The sequence below is a fragment of the Numida meleagris genome, chromosome Z (genome assembly GCF_002078875.1).
Source record: "Numida meleagris isolate 19003 breed g44 Domestic line chromosome Z, NumMel1.0, whole genome shotgun sequence".
NCBI classification, from domain to species: Eukaryota; Metazoa; Chordata; class Aves; order Galliformes; family Numididae; genus Numida; species Numida meleagris.
The window spans coordinates 9,922,808-9,937,056 of NC_034438.1; the positions used below are offsets into that span (position 1 = coordinate 9,922,808).

At 38.7% G+C, this 14,249-nt stretch overlaps 1 protein-coding gene across 3 annotated transcripts in view; it reads right to left on the bottom strand.

Annotated features, from left to right (window-relative positions):
* Positions 1–14,249, bottom strand: part of ZFR (zinc finger RNA binding protein) — a 42,197-nt gene that overhangs the window by 27,585 nt on the left and 363 nt on the right. For all 3 annotated transcript variants that reach the window (XR_002433324.1, XM_021380387.1, XM_021380386.1), the window contains exon 2: positions 14,094–14,178. Coding sequence is in view for 2 of the 3 variants with exons in the window: in XM_021380387.1 (XP_021236062.1) it covers positions 14,094–14,178 (85 nt within the window). In the remaining variant the exon portion in view is untranslated. The remainder of the gene's footprint in view (positions 1–14,093; positions 14,179–14,249) is intronic.

Sequence of the window (14,249 nt, forward strand, 5' to 3'; positions counted from 1 at the left end):
ATGCATTACAATTAAACCTTAGAATAGTTACTTTGATTTTTAACAAATACAGTGAACTGCGCAAAATAACACTACCTCGAACATAAAAATGGAGATTCAGTGGTTACTCTGATTTTTATTTTCACATATCCTGCACTGTTGTTCAACTACATTTAAGAATCACTACAGGATTTCAGATCTCCATAGCACTATTAACAGATAATGAGAACCCTATTTCATATCTATCAAGAGACAGTTTTCCCTACTTTAAAGAAAACAGAAATATGCTATCTCACTTGAAATGTACTCAGCAAATTGGAACTGCAGCGCAGTTCTTCTCAAAATGAAAAGGAACAAGAAGTCACAATATTTTTTCCACAAGCCTACAATATTCTCTCAAACATAACTACCAGAAACAAAGCACCTTTTTGCTGTAGATACAATTTTTGCTAAAGACATTTTCAGAACTCCCTTGCATTTAGTAATTAAAAAGGAATAAAACTGTAATTTAATTACAGCAGAACAAATTAACATATTAGAAAGCCATTCTTATAGCAGAAACACACAGAAGAAAATTTATTACTACTGGATTTCCCTTTCCGGACTTTACCTTCTTTCCACCACAGGCCCTTGACATTTCATTGCTTGAAACACCAACTACATTCCATCCAAACTAAACTCAGTTGTGAGCTGTACTCACAATTATATTTCATTTTATTTTCAGCTTCTAAGCTTAGCAGTGGAAAGGAAAAGATCTGAGTAACAGAATCACAGAACGGACTGAGTTGGAAGGAACCTAAAAGATCATCAAGTTCCAGCCCCCCTGCTGCAGGCAGGGTTGCCAAGTGCTAGATCAAGCACCCGATCAGGCTGCCCAGGGCCCCATCCAACCCGGCCTTGAACACCTCCAGGGATGGGGCACCCACAGCTTCTGTGGCCAGCAGTGCCAGTGCCTCAAGGCCCTCTCAGTGAAAAACTTCCCCAACAACTGACCTAAATCTCTCTTCTTCTAGTTTAGAATAATTTCCCCTTCTCCTATCCCTATCTACCTGCATAAAAAGTTATTTTCCCTCTTGTTTATAATCTCCCTGTAAATATTGGAAAGCCGCAATGAGGTCTCTCAGCAGCCTTCGCCAGACTGAACAAGCCCAGCTACCTCAGCCTTTCTTCACAGGAGAGGCGTTCAAGTCCTCTGAGCACCTTCGTGGCCCTCCTCTGGCCCCTCTCCAACTGCTCAACATATTTCCTTTGTTTGGGACGCCAGGCCGAGACGCAGTACTCCAGCCGGGGCCTCAAGAGGGCAGAGTAAAGAGGGACGATCGATCACCTCCCTCGCCCACTTAGGTGTAGCTCCTAACACCGCCTGAAGCAATTCCCCTTATTTGACATACATAGGTAGCGTCTGTTTTGTCAGTTCAGGTTCAGAAATCAGACTCCACCAGAAACCTCAAGAAGACTATTTTATGATGGTAAATGTGAATGATAATCTATAAAATTAGGCAGTGTTATCTATTAACTTAACAGCAAAGAAGTGTGAAATGTTAACAAGTTAAGGTAATTCACAGTATCACACGAATCTAATAAAAACATACAACACCGAGAAAGCAGGCACACTTATACTTTAACTTGTAATGCTCCTGAACTCAACAATCCAACACTGTCAACAAGGAAATGCCTTGCTCCACTTTATCCTCAATCCCTGCCTTGACATCATATTCCATCCTTTGTGTTAGTTCTGCCACTTTTGAAGCTACAGATTTACTGCACTGATCCAGCAGAAAACTATCAGATTTTTTTTTTTTTTCTGGACTCATTTTTTTAGCACACTGGAACTGTCAGAAACATTGGAGCTCAGAGAACAGTATTCCTGCCAGAACACATGAGGTATACATATGGAAGCAGGGAAAAAATGGGAAAAGAAGCAAGAAGCCTGTACTGAAAGCATTAACTCTTCAAGTTGCACGAAACCACGCTCAACTTACCGTTACAAAATACATTAAGGTGCTCACGGCACACCAAGAGGCAACATTACCAGCCAGTTTATCCAAGAAAATGCTTTTATTCTCAGAATACGTATTACTAAAACTTCCTGAATTTTCAGTACTCAATATTGTGAAGAGATGGTGATTGTTCCCATCAGCAGCGTTAACATTCTGCCCAGTACTTCTTTGCTATTTTTGTAACAAAATTCCTTATCATGGTATAGAATTAACAGCCCCAATCATTTGATTTCTAAGGCTAATACAGTTCTATTACCATGTTTACTTTAGCAAACCTGTTCCCCTTGCTTCTGCAACATCATGCAGAGCTAGTGATCGAGTTTGCAAGACTAGAAGAAAAAATATTCTAGAACTCACTATTTCTTCCCTTTTAAAAGTACTCATTGCTGTACATGGCATAATCTTTTTCAAATCTATGAGGTTTCCTCTTCTCTAGAAGTTCTTACTGAAAACCTTTTAACATTAAGATGACCAGACACTTCTACATAATTAATTTCTGCCAAAGGATTTTTGTGCTGTTTGTCCTTTAACTTAGCAAAGGTTTATATCCCTGTTCAGTGATAAATGTGTCATTGCACTTGCTGAGATCAACCTACATCCTCCCACACTTCTCTGCCAGATCCCGTATTGCACTGATCTTTCTCCAGTTTCTGCAGCTCATCTTTGCACCTATCCTAGTGCTATCTACTCATCTTTTTTGACCATGGATGGCAAAAACCATATTCATCAATTCAGATGAAGCTTTAACTGCTATCCACCCTGCTCCAGACAGTGCTTCTCGTTCCACTCTACTTTCCTCAGAACAGCTTCTTGTGAAGTCACCTAAGAATGGACAATAATTCCTTTGCATCATATATCATGGCATGCTATACTAATATAAATATACTAATATAAATACTAAATAACAATCAAGATCCTTGCATAACTTCAGTGTAATTATTCCTATGTGATAATCATTTTCCTACTGACTTCTTTACTACTGTAATTCTTTTATTAATCTCTACCTTACATAATAATTTTCCATACTGCGCCACACTGAGTATTTCAACTTAGTCCCAATATATTAGACTCCAAAAGACTTGGCAGGTGTTCGAGTTGTTAAAGTAACGATGAATATGTCAGCTGAGCTACTGTAACAAAACATGTGCATGTTCTTCACCACAACAAAGAAAGTAATTCAATTCAGCTAAATCACTCAACACAGTTGGCATAAAATTACTCTATGTTCTATGGGCTAAGAACACGCAAACAATTATTGCAGCACAGACGACACAAACTCAGTGTTCTGGTAAATTACCCAAGTTTTTCTGTAGGTTAAGTCTTCCTTTCCTCAAAATAAATTCTTTTGTTCGTATAAGTATCTCTGAATTTAGAGGTCCTCATATGACAAGCTCCTCAGGCCATCTGTCCTTACTAACTAGGTAAAGCTTAAAATGAGAAAATAATTTAGGTTGAGACAAACCTCTGGAGATGATCTGATCTAATCCTATGCCCAAAGCACAGCTAACTTTGAAGTTAAGTTAGGTTTCTCAGGGCTTTGTCCTCTCATATTCTCATTATTTCAAGAATGGAGATTGCAAGACTACTTTAAACAATCTGTTTCAGAGACTGAGCACCCTCAGTGTGAAGATTATTTTCATTAGTTTCCGAAAGTTTAAGTTTAAAAAGCCAAGAAATTCTAGACCAACATCTACTTAAAATAAACCCACCTTCTGATCACTCAATTCAAGGTAACTTCATACTACAATTCTTGCAGCTTTATAATATTACTATCAGAACAAAATCAAAATAAACACCACTGTATGACTTAAGTTAGTAGGGAAGGACTTGGCAGCTTCAAATTGTACTCTTGCTGTATTACCCTAATAACTCCTCTACCAAAGATTTTAATTCAAAAGTTATATATTTTATTCATGCTAACCTATTTTTCAGATGATCATAATACCGATAGTGCTATACCACCAAGCTCATTTCCATTTATCTTTTCCAGGAACACATTCTTCAATACTCATCTTCTAGTTCAGAAGACTCTACGATTCTATTTCACTGTATTTTCACTATACCAGTCATATCCAGTTTACAGTTTTAATGTTGCAGTGAATTATTCTGCCCCAAGTTCTGCAGACATTTCAGTCAATTAAAATTCATTTTCAGCATCTTACCTAACTTACTCTTTCCCTACCTGCCCTAAACTGCTACCACACCTATTACTATTTCCCCATGTTCTATGCTTCCTCCTCCCAAATACAATTGCTTCTATTCAGAAGTTTTAAACCCCAGCATATTTCTAGCCTGCCCTCATCTTCAATAACCTACTAAAGGAATTTGGAGATTGACAGAATGAGCTCTTTGCTCACAATTATTGGATGACAGTGCATGTGAAAAACGTTTTTTGTCAAATATACTTGGCTCAAACTTCAAAGAACATCTGTACTAATTTATGTTAACAATGGCAAATACTAATCAGATCTTTCTAATGCTTTAATATTAAAGTGCCACCTATTATGAAATACTATTATAACAGTAAATTGCCTAGACAGGAATGACCACAGTGAGCTGTGACTGTGAGTCTTTTTCCATACTAATCTCCAAAACCATGTCAGTCTGATTTTCTGGGCAGTGAAGGGATGCACTGGCTTGCCATCTTGCAGAATTCATCCCAGAGTAGAGGCCACTGCAGAAATTAGCCTTGCCCACATTGTTGTCTGATGTATTAAATTCCTTTGATCAAAGGAAAGAAAATGTTCCCAAGACAAGTGTGTGTTCTGCTTGTACAGTTCACCAGCAGGACATACGACTAATGCTGCAGCTACTTCCATGGTATCAGCGTGTAAGATCGCATATGCTCAGAACTGTAATCTCAAACAGTTCAACATGTAAAAATGTTTCTCCTATTTACAAATTCAAAGTCGCAGAATGGTTAAGGTTGAAAGTGACCTCTGGATCCACCTTGGCCAACCCCAACTCAAGCAGGGCCACCCAGAGCAGGTGTCTCAAGCCCACCTCCAGGCAGCTTTTGAAGATCTCCAAGGAGGAGACTCCACACCTTCCTGGGCCACATGTACCAATGCTCCACCATCCACACATTACAGAAGTGCTTCCTGATGTTAAGAGGAAATCTCCTGTGTTCCAGTTTGTGCGCACTGCCTCTTGACCTAGTACCTGGGAGCACCAAAAAGAGCTTGGCTTTATCATCTTCACATCCTCCCCTTGGGTATTTATAATCCCTCGACTGTCTTCTTCTCCAGGCTGGACAATCCCAGCTCTCTTAGCCTCTTCTCACGGGAGAAGCACTCCACTCACTTGATCATCTTGGTAGCCCTCCCTTGGACTCTTTCCAGCACATTCATGTCTCTCCTGTACTGCAGCCAAGAATACAATTAGCTTTCATAGCAGAAAAGACATATTGCTGACTCATGTTCAACTCTGTGTCCATCAGAACATCCATGCTCTACGCTGCAGCTCTATCTGGGTATCCTCCAGCATACACAGTTGGCTGCTGTCAAGTGCAGGACTGTGGGCTTCTCGCTGAACTCTATGAGATTCTTGTCAGCCCACATCTCCAGTCTGTCCAGGTCTCTCTGCATGGCTCTCTGGTGAGTCATTCTTTCACGCCATGTTTCTTCTTATGCAGTGGTCCGATTTACCCCACTGTCCAGATCATTAATGACAATGTTCAAGAGATGTGTTCAAGAAACATTTTGATGTTGAAATAAGGAACAGGGTTTAGTGGGGAAATATTGGTCGTAGGTGGATGGTGGGACTGGATGATCCTGGAGGTCTATTCCAACTTTGGTGATTCTACAATTCTATGTTAAACAAGGCTGGTGCAATTCCAAAACACAGAGGCAAAGAATTATGAACACTTCTCAGCCCAATTCTACCTTGCAAAATCTATTAAGCTTTATTATATATCCAAAAAAGTGTGTTTCTATGCAGATATTTAGCTTGCAAAATCCCTACCTGAACATTTACATTTGGCTAAGATTAATTAAAAAAACCTCTTCTGAATATGGGAAGATCTTCACTAAGGAAATAGTAGTGTTTTTGAAATAGAAAAATAAATATGGACTTCTGAAGTGTTTTTTTTTTTTTCATTTTGAAAGTCTTTTTTCATATGCTAGTAGAATGCTTTAAATTTTAAGTCAAAAGCTGGCTAGAAAGCATACACTGATCAATAAAAATTAATGAAGCACTAGTGTTCACTTAGTAAAACATTACTGTCCAGTTCGAAAACAACAGGTCTGTCTAATTTAAATAGCTACATAATAAAGGTTTGCAAGCAAGTAACATGCCTCCACAAAAATAAACTTAGATGAGAATTAAAACTCTTGGGATCTATATAGCAGAGCCCTCACTTATTAGCTTCTTTTAAAGATTAATACTGATAGGAAGTCTGAATTTCCTCTGATTTATCAGCCCAAGAATGACACAGAATTGTAAGTATTTAAGTTGCAAAAACTGAGTTCTTCTCTAGAGAAAACTTTGCTTTTATCCTTTTCCAGATACTAACCTTTTTCAGTAACAAAGATTTGAGGCTTTCTTTGTTACAAAGAAAAAAAATGTAGAAAGCTTTATTTATTGCACATTAACAATATCAAGAGAAGGCAACACTTCAATGTAATACTGTCTATTTTGCCAAGTAATAACTTCAAGTTATTTAAATGTGAAGATACTTTATTTTCCACATGAGGATATTTGTGGAATCAATCCACCCATTATGAAACTAACAACCAACATACACATTGTAATGCTGCCTCTATTTCAGCTTTGTTCAGAATTAAGGGTGTCCAAACTCTTGGCTTAGCTGGGCCCCACCTCAATGCAGAGGAATTACCTTGAGCCACATAACAAGATATGTAACAAGTTCATGTATGTAGGAAAAAAACCTTTTATTTTAAAAATAATTTTTATTAAAACATTAAAAAAAAAAAAAAAGAAGGCAACAAAGCCAGAAAACAAGTGGAATATTTCACCTTCTTTTTTGCAAAAGTAATGCATCAGTGTCTGGTTTGATGGCAGTGGCTGCAATTCTCAGTGAGCTCTTAAGGTGCTCTTCAGAGATTTCTGATGAAATTTTACTCTTCCTGTGCTTCACCCTTGAAAATAATTCATCACAAATGTATGTACTGCCAAAAAGTGATTACATGAACAAGGGGTGATTGCGAAGCAAAGGGTATTTTTCTCTGGTAAGAGAGGTCTTAAAAGAGTCTGGTTAAGAGGCATGATCAATTTTTTCCTTTGATTTGAATGTCTGATTGTAACTCCATGCATTTCAATTGAAAATCTGCAGGTAATGTATTTATGTCAACTGAAAATGAAATTGCAAATATACAAAAAAAGTTGGGTTTTTTTTTTGGCATCTTGAAACCTATTCTCTTGCTCTTTTATCAAAACAGAAAGCAAGGCTGTATAATTTTTAGCGTTTACAGAAGTGTATTTAGCCAAGGTATCAAAATGCATAAATTAGCATCCATAACTTCATCTTGTCATAATTTAAGTTTCAACAGTTGTGTTTTGAAACATAGCACAAATAGGTTGATTTTCACCTTGAAGACATGTCTTGATTCATTCAAATAAGCAACCATGTCCACTAAAAATGCTAAATCTGGCCAAGTTTAATAATTAAATAAGAAAACTTAAATGTCTGCCTAGTAGAAAAAAACATGTGCCTTCACAGGCACACATAAGTGTAGGTAGGCCGAAATACTATTATTGACAGTTACTGCACTTTACTTGCCAAGCGGCACAAACGCATGTAGCATGTCATATGTACAGGTATCAGTTGGATGGAGTGTGGGTGGTGGGCATGAGAGGTGGAGTCAGCACTGCACTGCAACATACACTCCACAGTTCTGTTGCCACCTATGCAGTTCACACTGAAGCACTGTGCAATCAATCCATGAAAAATATCACTAAAAATCACATAATAAAGGTAGAAGTTTACAGTTTTGTGGGGCCGTTTTACTGCCTGTCAGGGGTTGCAGATGGCCTGTGGATTGGACATGCCTGGTTTAGGGCACTGGACACTGAAAATCCTCTTCTTACAATGAAAGGACATGCCTACATTTTCAGTTTTAGCCTTCTAAAGAGCACTATTCTGAAACAGATTTAAGACCAGGGCTAAACTCAATTTTGTCTCTACCCAAGTTATGAGCTTTCTCAGAAATGACAACTTCTAGGAAACTTATTTTTTTCATTTAAAGTATACATTTTTAAGGATAGCTTAACATAACAGTTAAGCAACTCATAAGCATAATTTTTAAACTACAAATATCTTGAAACAAAGCAATTAAGCCTCGTTTCTTGAATTCTAAGTTCTACGAATATTTTGGTATTATGGATCTCATACTTATTGAGATCTAACTGCAGACTTTCTCAAAGTTTGATAGACTATTGTGTTACTAGCAGAATAGCAAAGCTCTACCTAAAAATACAGTTCTGCATTTTTTCTTTCAGAGACTGTAAGACTGAAATAAGCATTACCTAAATCTACAAAAACTGAAATAAGCATTACAACCTACTGCTTCTTTAAGGAAACAGAGATGGAGGCACTATGAAGTAACTGGTCAGATGAAGTTTCAGGTCTGTGAATGAAATTTGGGCTGAAATAATAATAGCAATAACATTGGTAATAATAATGAGTTTTTTTTTTCTTCTGAATGCACTTAACAATGAACATCATAATACAGTGAAATAAAATATTCCAGGAAGATATTTTATATAAGAGCTTACCACTGAATATAAGCATACAATTTTGATGAAGAGTGAATAAAATTATTTAGAACATTAATGAAAAAATATTACTTCCTAATACAATAATTCTGTGAACCGAATATTGATTGTAATGCAATTCACTATGAACCCGAAGAGAGGCCTTAAGCTACACACATGTACAATGCTCTTGAATCCTGTTAAATTTTAGCGGCTCCTGATAATGCATTCTATAGTCTAATTACATCTTGTCTGAAAAATAGTTCCCTAAAGCAATTATTTTCCCTTACTCTTCCTTGTTTCTAAAATCATTTTTGTATTATTCCACTACACGCAAGGAGTACTGATTAGCTACTGATAGCTAATTAATAGACTATCAATAACTCATCTCAAAGATGTCCATGTTTTTAACACACTCTTTCTGTTTAATTAATCTTCACATTTGTTCTCACTACTTGTTTTAAAACCAATCAAATTTGGCAGTTCTCCTCACTGTACATCACACCGCAATAGAAGTGTCTAAACCAGTGATGCAATATGCACTCTGTATCTACCACCCTGTACTCTGTTGCACACAATGGACAGCTCACCGCCTATACAGTGTCTTTCAGTATTAAAATGTTGTTCTTATTCAAGAGTCTTTTTAAAGCACATTCACAATGACAGCACAAGACAAATAGAACAACTTGAGATGCTGCATCTGCCTAAAAAACTAGTAATTACTAGCATCTTCCCTGACATTAAAAAAAAAAAAAAACACACTAAAATGGGCAAGTTCTACATTAGAAGAAAGAAACTTCATCAGCATGGAAAACTGTATTCAATTCTTCACACATTCTTTATTTCCCGGCTTTAGCTCTGATTTGCTCTTTCAAGTACCTATAATGCAACAACACTTCACCACTTTTGCATTTAAGTAGCAGGCAAAATTTCACTCATCATTATATTCCAGAGTTAAGCCTAAACCATCAAATCATTCTGAGGCTACAACTACAAAGGACTTAACTATACCAATAATAGAAAACTTTTCCCAAGTGCTTGGTTCTTATACACATGATTCTGCTGCAAATTTAAACAAGTTGGCAGACTTCCCTCTCAGAAACAACAAAGGCTCCCCTGATTACTGAGGCACCTTGCCTCCCCAGTTTACCAGCACCTCTTCTGACTCCCTGACACTACCATTATACAGTTCATGCCAACAAACCCAGAGCTTCTTACTGTCTTCCTAACCCCCAATGGGGTTATTGGTGGTGGGTGGATGGTTGGACTGGATGATCTTGTCTTTTCCAACCTAGCTAATTCTATGACTCTACGCTGCTGTTTCTCATCTGAGAGTGGCATGTCACTGGTTTGTTTAAACAGCAGTAGCTTAGTAGAGGTTTATCATGTACATTTCATAAGTTAAAACGGCATGTTTAGGACAGCGCTTAAGACTAGCATAGACTGAGCAAAGGACAACCAGTACTGTACAGCTTCATCATATCAAGAAGTCACTTCTGCTAAAAAAAAAAAAAAAAAAGCATATTCTTTTTAAGATGTAATGCAACTCAAAGCAGCATCGTCATAAAAATCACAGAAAGCAAAGAGTTGGGAGTTTTTACACTGTGATGTAGGTACATTCACCATGAGATAAAATTACATAGGTTGCTCCAAAAGGAATGATCCCTATTTATTTCCATGGAAGGTGCAACAGATACAAAGAGCACAGTTAACACTCTTTAATGAAGCAAATTCTCAGTTACAAAACACTATTTTTCAACATAGTTGCCATCATTAGCTACGCATTTTTGCCAGCAATGAACAAGCATCTGCATGCCACACTTATAAAAATATGCACCAGCAGAGGTGACCTGCTGTCACTTGTCGCCACTGCTGGAATACACCACCCAGCACCTCACTGTGCTCACATCCAGTGTTTGGTTTCCATAAACATTCAGCAAGAGTCAACAAATGTCAGTGGGTGCCATTTTTGCACACCTTTCCTTCACACGCACTTCCATGTCAGATGCCATTCTGTCAGACTGCCCCTCTGCTGTCATCTGTCACACAGCAACAAAATGTAACAGAAATTTGGTGGGAAGGTTCAGCCTCTACTGCCATACCACCAACATCCGCCTCTGGCATTGTGGGCCAGCGTAATAAAATAGGAGACATCACTTTTGGAGCAGCCCTCTTGCCCATGTTTAAGAGTTGGGTGTGCTTAACACTACCAAAGATTAGTAAACATTCTTAAGTTTGTCTACTAATGCATTTTCACTTCCGAATAAGCTATCACTCCTACTCAGCATTGTCTATTTTCCTGTTGTCCACCAATGTAAGTTTGAATTACGTTTGGTGATATTTTAAGGTTGGACTAGCAGGCCTGTGTGGATTACAGTCTTTGAGACTAAAAGCTTCTGGAATTCGCATCTGACTGAAAAACAGTCACTGCTGAGATAAAAGTGAAGTACTATCAAACATGAAAAAAAAAAAAGAACACACACCCACACTCCCCCAAATTTCTTAATAGCAAACTTATGCACCCACAACATTTCCCTTTCCTTTGCTGCTTTGCGTCAGTTCTGAATGTCCTGTAAAACTCTGCACAGCACATGAATTCCCATCTACATGGCTGCACAAAAGACTGCATCTTAACCTAAACTTACGGGCACTGCAATTTGCTCTGTGCCTGAATTATTACCATTTCCCCTTATCTGTTATGGCTCACAATACTGAATTGATAATACTCATGCTACTTGCAGGCAACTTAAAGTTAATAAATCACTCCTAAGTACCCAAGGATTTCCCACCTTATAACCTGTCTCATTACTGTGGGGACTTGGTAAGAACATCACTAAATGAAACTCAGAGTTACCATTCTTAACAGAAACCAAAAATCCTAACACAAGGTTCATTAGATAAGATCACTGTAGTTGAAAGCAAAGAGCTCACTTCTCTACCAAAATTTTCAGTGCCCTCATCTCTTCATCAGCATTCCCATATGTCAATCAGCCAACTTCAAAATGAAAGCATAACAACACATTGAATATTTCTTACACTTGGAAGACAAGCCAACATTAAGATCTTCATCTCAAACTGAATAGACAAAGTAGCTCAAGTGAACTACAGCGTGCACGTATTCACACAAAGAAGTTCTGCTGTGACCAAATTACCCATTTATTTCAGACCTGTAAATAAAGGGATCAATACTGTCACTGAAATAAGTAGCCGATTAAATTTTGCACTGCAAACAGGTTCATAACTTTAGACCCTAATACCACCATAAGCAGAAAGTATAAATTGTAATACTCAGAGAAATTTCTAGGATCAGTATTTGCATACTTCAATTATTCTCTCATTAAGTCATGATATAATTACTGGCTAGTTCACAGAATTCTGAATGAAGCGGGCAGCAGGAAATTATATGCAGTTGAAAGGAAAAGAATGCTTCTAATCTATTATTTATAGATTTAAAGGGCAGTTAGCTTTTCTGCTGTCTTTGATTAAACATAAAATGAAGTAAGATTTCAAATGTTCTTTATGAAAACCAGTGTTTATAAACAACGAAAAAAAAAGACATCTTAGAGAGCTTTTTGCAATATTAAATCTTCAATTATCTTTCTCTACCACCACCTTTTGCTCAAATATACCAGAATAGAATATATATTTTGTAGCACTCAGTAAACCAGCTATTAATGATCTGCCAGATCTGCTTTTTGATGGTAAATTCCTCTTTCAAGGTGTTCTAAGCACTTCCTGTGTTTTCTGCTTGAAATATTAAATTACCTCTTACGAAAGGACTGCTTTAACACTGACTGCTGTCTCTCTTAACTTTCAAAGATGGTAAACATACACATCATTTACAGGATGCAGAGTATTTTATTGATACACAAATGGAACAGCATACTGTACTTGTGGTAGGAAAGGACAAATCTCCTTTTGTTCAGATTTTCCATTTTCTCAAAAATACATTTAGAATTAAACGAAAACAGTTTTGAACTTGAACTTTATTCCAATTATGTTCTTATGCTGCAGTGCAAAAGTAAATTTCAAACAAGTTGTTCAAGTTCTTAAATCTATACACTTCCTCAGATCCACCATAAAAGGAAAAATAACTTTAAAACTTCATCTCCGCTTCATAATTGCAGTCATATGGATCTCACAGTTTATTGTTCACTTACAGATTATTTTCTTATCTGAAAAAAAAATCCTCTATGCTATTTAAAAACTCTTCCACATTTCATGAGGACTCAGTTTCAAATTTCACTATAACTGTCAAGTAACACATAAACATGTTGCAAGCACCTCATCTCAGAAGAACTAGAAGATATGCTGAATTTAATCCCTTTATTTAAAAATTCAACATTGGAAATAAATTAAAATGAAAGCATACTATGTCTGCTCCCAGGAAAAAATAGATGCACGGTCTTAAGAGTCATTGCAAGACCTCCATAAAACTCTTCTCTCCTGAAACTACGTCAGGTATGCAAGTCAGATTAGCTTCTTACCAGTAACACGCGCTTGCATTGGATTTAAATGCAGGCTTTAGATTGCTACTCCAATACAAGTCAAAAACATAGATGTTTCTGCTTATATCCACTTTCCTTTTCCTCAAATTAAACAAGTTGATTTCAGAAGAAGAGATAATAGATGCTACCAATTACTACTCTGTTTTTTACACTGATACACAATCTTTGATGCACAAAAACAACAACATTTAGGGGAGTACCTCTGAACAAGAAGTACAGTTTCAGGTCCCTGAGCTCCACTATAAGACCTCTCCTGGTCTTAGATAACACCAAGGAAGGAAATCTTTTTGAAAAGTGATAGGTCCTAAAGGTACCTTCTCTATTTTCTTAGACAGAACATCAACTATAACAGAATATTAAAAGGGAATGAGACAACCCCCTGTATTTTCTGGAGCTCCAGCTCTTCCCTTATCCACCCACTCTCCCACAGGTTGGGCTAGCGTAATTTTAACCTAAATTAACGAGGACTGCACCCTCCCACGCTGACAGAGCTGGGGGGAAAGACCTGGGGAACGAGCCCTGCCCTCCCCGGGGCCGAAAGAGGAGAAGGGCCCAGGCTCAGGCGGAACCTGCTGGTGCCGACGGAAAGTGGCCATTTTAATTTAAGGCCCCGGGACGTGATGCTGCTTCTGGTTGCCTACCCCCGCGGTGCCCAGCCCGACCTCCCGCCCTCGCACACGGGGATGGCCGGACCAGCCGCGAGGGAGCACTCACGCCCGCGGGCGGGGCGGCGGCAGGAGGGTCCCGGCGCGGAGCAGGGCGCGGAGCAGGCCCGGGGCGGGGGCCAGGTGCGGCGCCGGGCGCTCAGCCCCAGGGGGCGGGCAGGTCCCGCTGCGGGACACGAGCGCGGACTACGGGCCCGGGCGGAGCGGGGCGGGGTCGCGGCGGTTACCTATACTGAGCAGCAGCACCGCTATGGGTGAATCCAAAGTAGTTGCCGGTGGCCATTTTGGCATCTTCTCCCAGCCGGCTGGGCACTGTGGCGGCGGTAACGCGGAGGCGGCGGCGGTCGGGGCCATGACAGGAGGCCCGGCAGGAGGAAGGAGGG